The 15,728-nt window shown below is 30.6% G+C and overlaps 1 protein-coding gene across 7 annotated transcripts in view; it reads right to left on the reverse strand.

The window, feature by feature from the left end:
• Nucleotides 1–474: 474 nt before the first annotated feature.
• The window catches only part of rhea (Talin_middle and talin-RS domain-containing protein rhea), a 140,465-nt gene continuing 125,211 nt past the window's right edge, over nucleotides 475–15,728 (reverse strand). For 2 of the 7 annotated variants that reach the window (XM_085943321.1, XM_085943314.1), the window contains 2 exons: nucleotides 11,208–11,231; nucleotides 4,079–6,123 (listed from right to left, as the gene is read on the reverse strand). In XM_085943321.1, coding sequence (XP_085799447.1) covers nucleotides 4,926–6,123; nucleotides 11,208–11,231 — 1,222 coding nt within the window. In that variant the 3' untranslated portion in view covers nucleotides 4,079–4,925. Of the gene's footprint in view, nucleotides 652–4,078; nucleotides 6,124–8,444; nucleotides 8,692–11,207; nucleotides 11,232–14,376; nucleotides 14,942–15,728 lie in introns of those variants that run through there. The other 5 variants (XM_085943316.1, XM_085943317.1, XM_085943319.1 and 2 more) reach the window with 5 other exon arrangements.

Raw genomic sequence — 15,728 nt, forward strand, 5'->3', positions numbered from 1 at the left:
GCCATAGTTGACATTATTGACGTTCGTACATAGAACTTTATTTTAAAAAAATGTCAAGTTTTAATTTTTTTGGTACTTGGCGCCTTAATTAATACACATATTCATATGTAATGACGTAATGTCGAAAGGACATTATCTTCTTGAGATTATAACTTGTGTTAAGTATATGATTTTAATGAATTTTATTTTATTGTGTCGTAAAACATTAGTAAACAAGTCTGCTTTGATCCTCTGATGCTTAGAACTTCATATTATATATTATAATAAATAAATAAAAAACATATTAGAGGGTAGATATAACACTAAATATTAATAAGATAAATAACTAAACCATAGTTTAGGGTTTAATTTCATTCATTATGAAAAAAATCTTCACTTTTAAATAATGTAAATTATACTTTATAATTATTGTTTGGTTACTAATAGATTCCAATATACATAATATTATCAATAATTTACCTTCTCAGATTCCTAATAATGTATTTGAGAAGACCCTCATCCTAAACCGGATAGCGGCTAATAAGAATATTTCTACAGTTTTTAAAAAATTATTAATATACTTATATGGTTTAATTTTATGTACTTTGAGAATTATGAATTCGTGCAAGTAGGCACTAAACCAATCTGGATAATGTCGTTTTCCAAACTTTCCTGAAAAATAAAATTTACACAAAATATTAATAAATAATAAAAAATAAATTGCGTACATAAACAAGTGTGGAATAAATGTCATTGTGTTTGCTCATAAGTTAATGTGTATAAAAAAATAGTACCTATGTCGTATATACCAATATACAGTAAAGTCCGTTAATACGAACACGGTTAATTCAAAATTTACTGTAAATCAAAATATTTGCTAAAATTCACCAAATCTATTTATATCCATTTCCATTAATTTCGGCGAATTAACCATATAAGAAATTGTATCGGAAATATTAACAGTTTTACTGTGTTTTTTGCCATACATTTTGTATACTGTAATTCAATTTTCAGTCCCATCGATTTCGAATTAACGAGGTTTTACTGTAGTTATTTTTTTAAATCTCTTTACGGCTTTTATTTTATGTATTCTCAAATTCTTGAAATCCTGGCACATGACCCTTTTTAAACGGTATTGTATAAATAACCGAATTCCTTACTTAATTGAATTGCATGACAAATAATACGTTGTAAATCAACACGATTTCCATAGGACTTATTGCATTTGAAGAAACTGCAAGGAGCCAAAAAATTAAGTATTCTCAGCTAATGACAGATGTTATAACATTCATATTACTTTAAAAGATTGCTATACACAGCGAACCTTTTATATCATGTTTTGTTAATAACAACATACACAAGATACATTAGGGACACTAGGACCCATTCAATCCACCTACGCATCGGAAACCTGGACATTAACTCTGCGAAATGAACGAGCTCTGAACATCTTTGAAAGAAAAATTCTCCGCCGTATATATGGACCGATCAGGGATGGCACCAATTGGAGGAGAAGATATAATGCTGAGCTCTACGGGCTGTACGAAGATTGCAGCGCAGTTCAATCAATTAAGATTGGGAGACTGCGATGGCTAGGTTATGTGCACCGTATGAATGACAATGACCGGCAAAGAGAGTGATGTCCAGCAATCCAATAGGACATAGAAGAAGAGGGAGGCCAAAGATTCCCAGATGCCAGTGACTGCCGTATTGTGGGGGTACCAAATTGGAAAGCGGCCACACTGGATAGGGACAGGTGGAGGGAGCTGTTGGAGGAGGCCAGGACCCACACCGGGTTGTCGCGCCCCTGATGATGATGAGGACCCATTCAATCAATTCTACAGGATAAGATTTGTAAATTACTAATAATAATTCGTTGTCCACCAAAAATAATGATCTCTAACATCGTCATGAAAGTTTTAATTGATTGAAAATAATATAAAACGATATAAATGTATTGTGTACCTACATAATATTCTTTCTGGTTCGGCGCGGTGTTCTGTTATGGTAAAAATAAAAAGAAAATAAAAAAACCAAAGATATTTTAAACACATTTTATAATTAATAATATAGCAACATTTAAGAATATATTCCATATTTTTTGGTTATAAAATGATTAGATTTTGTTAAAATTATTTCATCAGAATTAATTATTATTTTCGTGTACATGAATAATTTTGGTTCTAATATACAGGTTTATTATAACTAAAGTCATAATCATACAATATTATTTAAAATCGTTACCATTGTCGTAAAAGAGTTAAATTGTTAAATGGGTTATATTAATAATAAAGCACATATTTTTTGTAATGATTTTACAAAACAAAAACATACCAATTTACGTCAATATATATAATATTATTTTACTATAATTTATACAAGGCAATAAGGGTTTATATTAATATAAAATTCAACTACAAAAGGCAATATCGGCAATCTGTATAACATTAATATTACTTAACAGAGAACAATTTATTATTATAACATGTATTTTCGGTAAATTAATTTCAAATTATGAATTATAATTATTGAATATATAAGAATTCTCACTAAGAACCAATTTTATTTTAATATAACCTCATGGCACTGTCGAGGGATGGAGTTTGGCTGTGGAGATCCAACATAAATATTGCACACTAAACTTTGTCAGTCATACTTATTTGTTTTTAAAATTCAATTAAACCCTGCCTAAACCAACTATATAATATTATGGTTTGCTTTAGGCAGAGTTTAATTGAATTTTAAAAATAACCAATACATCTGCAATTTGTGCTCATAGCTATTTATGTCAGATCTCCACAGCTTACCTTTACTCTTCGCGACAGCTTTATTTATGGTAGTGGTAGAACAGAGACCATTTGAATGCAAAAGGTTGTAAATAATACCCATGAGTACACATAGGTCCTTTAGCATATAAAGATTTCATTTTAAAAAGTTCATATCTTTACACAATTCAATTTAATATATCCACTTTTGATTATAAGTGTATACCAAATACTACATAGTTATTTTTTACAATTCTTCCATAAAACTAAGAATCAATATACAATAATTCATCGAGATTGTTTAAAATGTATAAATATGTAATTTAACCCCCGATTATATTGGCGATGTAAAAAATGCTAAGAACTGGCAGTAACTAAATTTATTACAATTAATATTGCTGTTTCACCATTTAAAAAAAATTAAAAGTATGAAAAGAATCACTCTGCGACAAAGGAAACCGGCGTAAAAATGTAATAAAATAATTTCCCTTGATGCATTGTGACATTTTTTTACATACGATAAAGTGTGTCATCAAAAAATATAGGTACATTAAAATATTACAAAATATCAATTATTGGCATCTGCAAATAAAATATAAAAAAAATACATTATATGGACATAATTCTATTTCAATTAAGCACATTATTTTAAGCTGGACGAAACACTACATGGATTTTTCCACACAAGTCAAGTTAGCACCACAAAATCGGAGATACAGCATTTTTACAACTGCAATCATTACGTTATAATTCAGAACCGATAACGATTAAACTGATTTACATAGTGTCTCGTAGCATGACAATACATCAAAGTGAATATAATTTCTTTTCCAATTAAGTAATGTATAAAAAATATTTAATTTCTGAATATTAAGAAGCATGACTAACATATTTATAACACATAATATACCTAAACATAACAAGAATTTTTAAAAATTCAAACAAATAATTTTATATTTTTCACATTTTATAAAGATTTTTTTAAAGAATGTTCAAACAGATTTTCGAATTAATATTTGGACCGTTCCACTTCTAAAGGGTGTCAACATGTACTACGTAATAGCATGCTGACTTACAACATTTTACGATTAGTGTGGTTCATTAATTGTTTGTCATCGTGGCACTATCGGATTATAAACATTTATACATAAAAACATAATAAAGACCAAATGTCTTTGGCACATATTGACTTTTGCATTTTGTATCATTTGTAAGTGTGGCACTAGGTGTATTCAACGAGTGAAATAATTATCAAATATGATAATAAAAATATTCTAATAATATATAAATGAAGATTCAGAAGCAAAAGTCACTATAGTAACATACCGCTTTTTGTCAATATCCAAAATCATTGCTAAATTACAGTATATTATTTACATGTTAGGTTACATAGTAAATTCTGTTTAAACTTTCAAAAAAAAAAATGTTTATAGAAGGGGAAAAGTCATTAGTATGATTTACATTAAATGGCATGGCACAAGTTTTGCCTGCGAAGGCATAAGAAGAGTTTTGTTTCATCGGAAACAAAAAATAAAACAATTATTATTAGAATTGATGGCAACATTAAATTGATGGGTTCAAATTAAGAAATACATATTTCAATGAAAAAAATTCGTCGTTTAATTTTTAACATTTATAAAATTATGGATGGAGAATTTAAAGGCGAAATTTATTTCATTTTATATCTTGTGTAATCGTCAATCGATTAAATCTATATCTAAGGCATACGGAGAGACGTAATAACTATTGATTTACCATTTTAGGCACATAAAACTTGAAAGAATTCTTCCGAATACCCAAAATTCCAATTGCACTTAGATACTTACATGGATATTAAAAAGGCATTTAGGAAAACGAAAATACAAATTAAAATGAACCCTTCAAAGACTGATATTCACATCTACACATTGGAAAAAGTCAAGCTCATTTTTCATTACGTAAGCGGTCAAAGAAATATGATATACATCTCTATTTCACATAGAATTCAGATAAAATATTATTTCACTTTGAAGAATGAAGACAGTGTGACTAAAAAAACTTGAGATTTAATATAATTCAGTCACATTCATACTTCTTCATGTATAAAGTAGATAAAACTGTATAGGAGCATGACCGATTCCATAAAATGTAGACGGCAATTGATGAAAATTTATACAAAAAAATGACAATATCATCTACTGTTTAGAAATTGCCAAACTTTTTCGTGGTCGTAGAACTTGATTCAGATTTGCTGGATGTCGTCATAACTGTTTTCTTTTCAAATACCTCCGAAGAAATTGTCTGCTTTAAAAGTTTCCTTTCCATATTATCCAATTCCTTCGTCAGATCCGCCGGTGATTTTAAACTCTTCGAGACGGTGGTGGAACTCTGATATTCGCTGCCCTGCTTATAGTCGGTAGGCTTCAAGAAAGCCTTGCGGGCTTCGTCCGTATTGGAACTGGCCTGAGAAGTGAAGCTTTTCATCGTGTCTGTAGCCTGAGAGCCGTAATTCGAATTGAGAGTGTTATAATTCGAATCGCTATTACCGAATTCCCTTGTGAATTCATTCAAACTGTCAAAATTCGGTCGAACTGGAGCAGCAGTGGGAGAACTCTCATATTTTGTATTGGTACTCGTAATTTTCATCGGTGTAGAGCTGTAAATCTTAGTTGTTGTAACCTTTTGCGTTCCGTTCGGTATGTCTTTTACTTCTGTCATAGTTTCCTGCGAGTAATTTGGTCCGCCGTACGTGTAAACTTCTTTACCAAACATCTGTACGTTTTCGGTTTTGGGCGATTGCACAGAAGTTATCCTCGACAGCTCATTGCTCACCGGAATTTTTGTTCCCTTGTTTGCTGTCTCCGATCGGAAGCTGTATGATTGGTTGGTTTCAGAAAAGCCAGGCTGCGTATTAAACGACGGAGACTTGGGTGACTTGACCTCGTAGCGCGGCGAATACGTTGACCCTAAAGTAGAATACGGCGATTGTACGGTATACAGCTGTGACGGGTCTGACACAAAGGGTTTCGGTGAAACCGGACTCTTAGGAGCAAACTTCTGCTGATAATCGTTCTTTTTCAATGAACTATAGGTATTAGAATCTTGAACAGTGGAAGAAGAAAGAATATTTTGGCTGTAGTTATTTCTGGATAAATCGGACGATTCGAATTCTCTTTTCAGGTCGAATTTCGCATTAAATTTGGGACTTAAAGGAGAGCCGACTGGTTTGGGTTTCTCGAGCCCGCTCATAATCCTCGGTTGGTCTTTGGCGTACGAGCTAAAAGCGCTTGAATTGCTCTCGGTGAATGTCTTGTGCTCTTCTTCCAGCTTGTTTGAATAGTAATCGGGCGTGGTAATGATGTTGAGAGGGCGTGGCACTTCAAAGCTCCGAGTTTCATAGCTGCAACGAGACAGGTTAATTGTTAGGTTAATGTTGATTATTTTGTTGATTAAAAAGTGTGCTCTCCGAATATTAAAATTGTGTAGTTTAAATATATACAGGGGTTTTTAATTATTGTTGTTGAATTAAAAATACCAATCCGTTTTTATTCAAATTGTACAGAAAAAACTAAGTTAAAAAATATAAGGAATTAATTAAGAATCAAATTTCAATATTTAAATTACAGTATACCTAATACTGTTTAAACTATGTATTTTAAAAAGGGTTCGAGCCTTTATATCAATACGTAAAATGTTTATTATAAAATTAAATTCTTGTGTTGTGATTTGAAATAATATATTATTGTAGAAGGACACTTAATATAAATATGTAATTCTAAATAAATAATTGGTGTCTTTTATGGTGGTCACTGTCAATTCATGGTGGAAATGCATTGTATTATTAATTGATTCATAAGTGATGTCAACACTAAAAATTTTGGTTGATTTTTTTATTATTTTTGGTTCTTTCTATACATTTATAATATAAATGTGGAAAAAGTACTAATTATAAGAAATATAACTAACATGATAATTGGTGTTTGTCACTTCTTTTAATATTATGTCTTTCCACCAAGAAATAACAGTAAAAAAAAATTGAATCAAAATGAACTCAATTTTCCGGTATCATAAAGTCGTAAACTCACAAATCAGTTTTAAAATATCCATAAAATTATCAATTTAATTTTTTTTTGTGGTGATGGAATTGCAAACAATACCATTGAAACAGAAGTAAAACTCAGTAAGTACAATAGTATTACAATGCACTTAATGCGTTTTACCTCTGATACAATGTTCATGTATTTTTTAATTTTAAGACTGTCTCAAAACTGATCATTTGTACATCCTCGACTTACGTAAGAAGTCATTAAGTAACAAAATGATTATTTTTTTTACTTCGATACAATAATTCTTTAATGGCCTTTAAAGTAAGTCTATCTATCGTGTAATATATATTATATGCTCAAAAAACTCATGTATAGCCAAATGTCACTTAATGACTTCTTACGCCAAGTCGACGTAACTTTTTCTGAAGACACCGATATCAATGTTAATGCTTGTTGTGTTTTAGTCTCTCAAGTTATTGATCAACAGGTGTAAATATTATGATGTATTAATATTGATGTCTCAATTTGTGTTGTAATAAATATGATATGAAAAACCAAATAAAAAATTATAACATAATAAAAGCCATGCAGTTGTTACATATGTTCCCACTAATAAACCAACAGCCACCAAAAACATGCAAATATTAGTGAAACGAAAATAAATATTGAAAGTTAATAAAAAATAAAAAAACTTTTATAAAAAAATCACAGATGTCGACTTACTCCATGTAGTTTAACTTACGTCGACAAATATTTAATCAATACCTTGAACAATAAACTATTCAGGGTTCAAGGCAATACGAATCATGTTTCACCGTCGGTATTGTCCATAAATAATTTATTTTAACAGTCATCGTTCTCAATTTTTATTTAAATATTCAAGATTCGAACCATATTTTTAACTTTATTTGGAGGCATCTGGTTTTTGGTGTAGGACGTATTACATAAATTTAGACAAGAAACCCTTTGTAATGGTTTGCAAATCAAATCACTATTGCATTAATTTCTATGCGCGTATAAATAATCATTTATCAGTTGTGAGCGGAGCATGTATAAACTTCCACTGAGTAGAGGTGATATTAGCATACTCTCTAATAAGAATGGTTATTAGCCAATTGCCCAATCCATTAGGACTTTGGTGTAGATCAAATACACCATGTATTTTTCCCTAATTAGAACCGGACAACTTCAGAAACGGCCACTTTACCAACTTAGTGAATATAATTTAGGTAACTCGCGAACGTAATACTACAAGGTTCAAAGTGTTCATCCTTGAGAGGACAAACCGTCCCCTAACAATGAAGTAGTATTCCAAGCTGCCTCATTGTTGCTTTTGTTTCGCCAGGGAAAAACGTTTGGAAACTTTTAGTTCTCCACTCTCGAACTATATTATAAACAGGTTCTAAGTGTTTTTTGTCAATACACTGGCACATAATGCAAAACTCTCTAAACATAGATCATTATTTTTGACAATTATTTTTATTAAATTATACTGAAGTGTTTAGTAACTTATATGTCGATACCATGAATATAACGATAAGGAATAAAATATTCTGGTATAATTTGATTTAATTACTTACCAGAGACAAAATATTTGATTTGCAAACCATAGATAACCACATAGACCCCGACAGATAACAAAGATTAACAATTACTATTGAAAGAAAACCAATACATTACAGTGCTAGCTATTTGACGGCTTCTTAATAGAGGCGTCCCGTGGAGGTGGTTTGGGCTTTTGGAGGCTCCCGATTTTGGCACCCTGCGATAGCCGAGCCCTCAGGGCTTCCACCGCGGACTCATCTCCGGACTGGCCTTCCACGATCACAGCCGTGGGAACCACTCGAGAATAGACTGTGGTCTTGTAGACTACCGTTTCGAAGTCTTCAGTTTTACTTGTATTCTCTTCGGTTGTCACGGTTCTATTTATTTCAAACGGCATTTTCAATACGTTGAAATAAGATTTGTACATTATTACATGTATTGTAGTATTTTTCCATTAGTTTCATTCAATACATCATTTTTATTATAAAAAGATGTCAAATTTTATAGTTGCCATTTTGAATTATTTTAAATCAGCCATTTTGTCAAACAATCAGCCATTTTGTGATATCGATCATTTCGTGTTTATTCAATCACCACAGTGTAATACAATACATCCAATGAGATGAAGGCGCCAAATCCAAGTCGAGTTCCCAGCCGATGATTTGTCAAGAGAGACAGAATTGAGTAAAAGAGAGAGGTGAGAAGTGTTTTGATAGTCGGAGATAGGATAGAAAGAGAAAATAAAATAAAATAATTAGTCAAACGTTCTACAATACGACTGAGCATGCAATGCGTATGTTATTACGCTCCCGCCGCTTTTGGATACATAAAAGGCAATCATTTTAATAAGCAACTAAAATGCTAATTTTTTTAATCTATATCCAAATGCGTCAGAATACATTAAAATATTATATTAATTAGTTCAAAAACTAATATATTTATGCACGTATATCAAATAGATACTAATATACATATAATAAACACAAAATAAAGTAGACAACATTGATTACAAAAAGTACTAATGACACTACAACTAACATTATTACAATAAAATAAAAAATACCAGTTATTAATATTTTTAATGTCTAACTAAAGATTTTACATGACTAGTGACATCTAGTAACGGAATTACGATACAATTTAATACAATTCACCAGTCTTTTGAGTTAATCAATGGTAAAAACAAAAGGAATAGATATTTCTAAAATTCAAAAATAAATTTAAGCCTTCCGCTCATGAAGATACTCAAAGAAGACATGACCGGTTGGAAATTGATGAGACATAATTAGTGCACACTAAATTTTGTCAGTCATACTTATTTGTTTTCATTGACCTATGAATTCAAATTGCAGTTGGTGCTGGTTAGTTTTTAAAACTTAATTAAACTGCGCCTCACAGTGGAGGTAGGCTATGGAGATTTGACAAAATTAATTTACACATTGTCAGTCATATTTAATTGTTTTCGTACTGCTGCCTAAACTAAACCATAATAGATAAAAAATATTCTACTATCTATATGTTTGATTTAATAGAATACTTTTAGATATTTTATAGAATATTTTTTGATTATTATCTATTATGACTTGGTTACTAAATTTTAAAAACTAACCAACACAATCTGCAATTTATAGTCTTAGTAAAATGAAAACAAATACCTATGACTGACAAAGTTTAGCCTGCAAAATTTATGTCAGATGTTAACATCCTACCTCTACCCTTCGCCATGAGTCTGAACTTATACCATAAGTTACGTATTTCAATGTTTTCCTTTGATGTTTGATTGGCTTTCGGTTCGGTATTGCCACAAGAACATTGATTCAGTTTGTAACTGGTAACCCTGCGATTAGCATGTCGCATCTCTAGTGATAAATCATATATGAATGCATATTGCACGTTCCGTAATTCCTTCACTAGACATCTCTACTGGTACTACAGTATCATTCGAACATCGACGTGAGAAAGGAATCTATTGGTTTAATTTAAATTTGACATAATCGACATCATAAAAATTCGAATTCCCATTTTTATTGAAATAATCCAATGATTCTATTTTATTTTGTGGTTTAATTAAAATTTTGTATTACGTTGCGTAAACCCAAATCATATAGAAATCTATTCATGTGACAGCACGCAAAATATCTAACTTCGGTATAATTATTTAGGTAGAAATCTGTTGTTACCGTTTTTAGATTGTGAATGTTATTTTTAAGGCATAGATGACAGTATAGTTTATAATTATTATAAAAATTTCGCTACTCAAAACTAGATGGCAATGGCAGCAAAAAATAATAACAGGTGGTTTTTCTCAGTGAAACCACTAAGCAACAAGGTGTTAAGTAATTAATAAAGTTATGTAGGTAATTAACCCGGTGTATGGTATCACGTTGATTAATGTAACAGAAGGCCGACAAACAATATATTGGCATCTTTATTCCACCATTTTATACACATTGTTTTTAATCTCCCCTGGCCTATCAGACCAATGAAAGAGTATTGCTAGTGAGCTTCCTGCCTATCAGGGCGGGAGTGCAGCTTTGCGAGTGCATCTTTACCTATGTAATCTTTTTTCTCTACGTGTAATACAGGATTTGGGTATACACAACGTGGTAAATAATTAAACATCCATTCACCAAACCGAACACTAAAACAATAATAAAAAAAAAAAAAAAAAAAAACAAATTGAATGGCTGCTGATGCAGAGGAACAATAACTGGAAAAAAAAACAACAAAAAAACATACAGAAAAACCATGCTGAAAACAAAAATTGAACTTATAAACTTAAATACAGACAAAATGCATTTAATAAATGTAAGCAGTCGCTTAGTGATAAATTATTGGAAAGGCGACAAATCCGGACATTGTCGGTTTGAGTCCGCGTCCGACTTTCACTTACTTTTTGTTAGGTGGGTTAGGCGATCTGCGCATGGAAAGAGAAAAAAAAAAGAAAAAAAACAATAAAGCACAACAACCAGAGACAAAATCTTCTTTTTGTTCAAAAAAAAAAAAGCATAGACACAAAAATAAAGTCAAAAGTAAAGTGAGACCTTGCAATTCAACAGAAAATAACATCAAGATAACCACATTCGCGTGATGTAATATTTAAAACTAAAAACTACAATACAAATTAGGCATTTGAGTTTAATTAACAGTTAATAATGATAACAATAAAATTAACTTACAAAGAGAAGCAAAAGATTAATCTGTTACTAGGATAACTTGACTTTTTTAAAACGAATTACGAATTATTTCAGTTGACATTACCTTATACTTAATATATGTTTAACAAAAACAGAATTCTGTGTTGTTTACATACGGGAATATGGTTATGTATTTGTTCTATATTACGACATTGAATAAAATTAATACGACTACAGAATATAAAAAAACAATGTCAAACCTTATGAGTTGTGTTTTTTTTCTTTAATTGAAATTTCAATAACATAGAAGACAGAGACGTTTCGACAAGAATTGCTCTTATGCAAGGTTTTTTTTAAAGATATGAGAGTAACATTTCCAATGTTGACAGCAACAGTGGTCAAAAACAAAATACAGTAAAATTTTGAGTTACGTCACTGTCGCTTTCACGGTTTAAATTTTCGACGAAATGATTTTTTTGCATGACAACATTTATCAATCACCACATAAAAATGAAACACCAATCAAACAAAGGGGAGGAAAAAAACAATCAGATTTGTTTTGTTTTTAAATAAGCATGCATACATACATAAGCACAGAGAACAACATACATAGTTATTAAGCACAGTAGTTGAGACACACATCATAAGGCATCTGTAAACTCAAAGATATAGTACCTATTCCATTTAGAATTGTTTTGAAAAAGATGTTTAATTAACTATCTTTCTTATTCAACGAATAATTCACAAGATTTAAGAATGTAACATTCTAATTATTGAAATTACATAACTTTGAAAACACTTCTGAGAAAATATATTATAACTAATAGAAAAAATCTTTTTGGAAAAAGTAAGACACCCCACCCCGCAGGAATTGAACCTGCATCTCTCGGGTATCGCGCCCATGCACGTAGTCCACTATGCTAAAGGAGTCATACTTAATTATGACAAATTTTAACTAATGGCTTTTAATACTCACTGAAGCGCTTTCCAAATTGAGCTACTATTGGCGATCGGCTTTTGTATTTTAAATCAAAGTAGGTATCACTTTAATTACTAACCGATGTCACGGATCACTCAAAGATTTTTTGTTGTAACTTACTAGAACTTGCTAATAATTTTTAATTAACCATTTTTTTTATTCAACGAATAATTCACAAGATATAAGAATGTCGAAAAGCCAATCGCCACCTATTCAACATATTTTATAGATAAATGCATATTTTTTGACTGTTATCTACTACAGCTTGGATTAGGCAGGGTTTAATTGAATTTTATAAACTGACGAAACACTATCTACACATTGTGGACATGGAAACAAAAATGTTTGACTGATAAAGTTTAGTATGCACTATTTATGTCCACCCTTCGCCGCCAACATGCATTGAATTGAATGCGTTCAAATGAATTTAACTGAATTTTGAATATTTCCAACACAAATTGCGGGAAATAAAAATGTAAAACAGAGAATTAAATATATTAAGATGTATTAAAATGAAACAGGACTTTAGTAACTACACGTATATAGCGGGGGAAACGTGAATTCCGGGCAAGTAAAATCGTGGTTCCACTGTAGAGTGACGATACTAAGGTGTTATTATACACTATAGTAATTAAATCCTTTGAGTTTACAGATAGCCATTCACAAAATTCAACATGAACAATAAATACCTACTGCAACATAGAGGTACAAAACAGTAAAATCATAAATATTATAAAAATACATAAAACAAACCACCTGATAGAAATAAAATATAAGTTGCCTGGTGTCAAAGATAAGACTACTCTAAATATTGTATATATATATGAAATAGCAGAAAAATATATAATTATTTTAATGTAATGATTCCGACGATGAGTTAATCATTAACCTTAGATAATATTTTTTGCGACAGGTAACGTCTTGAAGTTGACAATAAAGACATGCTGTAAAGTAAATTATTGACAAATAAAAATTTATGTGTATAAATAATTATGTTCCGCTTCTCAATGAGATATTGTAAAGCAAAATTTTTGTTTACTGTGAAATGAACAATACCGTGTCCGGAAACTTGTCCGTATGCAGTTCGCCGTATCACACTTCACCGTGAAATGTTGTATCGGAAATATATGGCCGTATATTAAAGACCGTCCAACCTCTTTACTGGATTACAGTAAAACCTTGTTAATACGAATTCCATGGGACCGAAAATCGAAAAAAAAATCGAATTACGAAATATGAAATGTATGGGGGAAAAATATAAAAATTTAGAATTTTTTTTTGTTTCCGATCATAAATGTGCCTACCAAATTTCCTATACAATTCTTTCAAATTAAAATCTGTGCAAATACCATGTGTCATTAATCCATAAATTGAAATTACCAAGTAGCTAGAATTATAGAAAAATATGAAATATTTTTTATTTTTCTAATTTGTCAACACATTTTTCCGATTTACTGAATATTTTTGTATGCCAGGACTCTGAAATCATTTCGAATTACGAAATTCGAATTAAAGTTATGGTTTTATATGAAAATAATGTTCAAGGGACTTTTTTTTCGCGAAAATGTCGAATTACGCGAATTTCAAATTATCAGTGTTCTTACTAACGAGGTTTTACTGTATTTGTTAGGTTAGGTTTTCATTCTTGAATTCATAAATTTTGCCAAAATCAGCTATGAAAATTGAATTAATGTTCATATTGAATCTAATAAAATTGGAGACCGTATAGTATACGGTCATCTCTTTTTGATAGAAAGCTCACGGCGAACTGTGCCACGGTGAAATGTTTTACGTACAATTTACATGTAACCGAAAAATACAAATTAATGTTTCTAAATTTCTATTAAATAATAGTATATGTATTATGTAAGACAAACATTTATGCAACGGAAAACGATAACAACACATTTAAAAAATCTAAACATATTGTTAAAACATACACACACCTTGTTGTTAATGTTAATTTCCTGCAGCCAATCACGTGTTAGGTTCACATATTATTCAGTTATTCACTGTGTGTAAGTTTTGTGTTTTTATTTGTGTTATATTTTTATTGTCCGCCTACAAATCAGTTAGTCGTACAATGTTAGGCACTTTATGGATAAGTCGTGTTCAAAAGGGGACAACTCCAAAATGTTACAATGCATTAAAGACACATATGTGCAGTGTGGTAAAAAAAAATATTTAATTTGTGCGAGACAAAAATAGAGAATCAAAAATTCATTTTTTTGTTAACGAATTTCGAAAAGTTTAAATTCCATACTAAAAATGGACGTTAAGGCCATTAAAATTGACGAATAAAAGACACAATGTTTATTTATCGTAAAAAATTTAAGGCAATTTTTCAATATAGAAAATTGATTTAGACATTATTACGAAATTTCTCTCAGAAAAGAAATGTATCGTCAGATAATTTTCATACAAAAGTGTATAAAACGTAGCGCATCTTATATATTTTAGACGGCGTCTTTAAATGTGTAAAAGTAAGTGTATTTTGAAAGTTCATCTCATCTGTCGTAACATAAGTTATTTGTAAGGTATTTTGTAATGAGTCGTTTTAATGAAATTATCGTACAATCCCACCCAAAGCAGCATTCCAAGGAAAAAACAAGACAAAATGAGAAAATGGTGACATTATTATGTTATGTTGTCTTTTTTTTTTCAAAAAAAGGAATCGTAAATTGAAATATAACACTCTCCGACACAAAAATTAATAATTTTCCGACTGCCACTGGAATACAGTGGTGTACTAAAATATTTTATTGTAAAATAACATAATATTATATCCTCATGACATACCTACTACTATAAAATTAATTAAAGTACATAATATTGTGTCAGAGAATGTTAAAATAAAATTAATGTTTGTTATTCACAGTATTTTGTAATATTTTTAAACAGCAATCTGTCATGATTTAAAAAAAAAAACATACTAAAGCCAACTACAGGTGAAACTGCATACTCGGTCAGTGTACTTGCATAATTTTTTGTATAAACGATATCAGTTTACGATTGTACCACATCTTTAAAATCAACAATGAAAAATATGTGACAGGTTCAAAAACTTACGCAAATCTCTGCTGCACACATTCAGTTAAGCCGCATTTAGACCAAGCGAGCGTATGTTTGTTCTTCCCTCACTCCAGCGAAATTCTCTTGACTTAGGACTCTTTTTGTTGAGCGAGCATAAGAATTTCGCTGGAGTGGGGGAAGAACAAACATTCGCTCGCTTGGTCTAAATGCGGCTTTACATCTGTGCATGTATACAATATAGAAAATTGAACATTTTCATGTCGCT

This window comes from Rhyacophila brunnea, unplaced genomic scaffold, assembly GCF_057557595.1.
Source record: "Rhyacophila brunnea isolate RB1 unplaced genomic scaffold, BYU_Rbru_1.0 scaffold_15, whole genome shotgun sequence".
In the NCBI taxonomy this organism is placed as follows: Eukaryota; Metazoa; Arthropoda; class Insecta; order Trichoptera; family Rhyacophilidae; genus Rhyacophila; species Rhyacophila brunnea.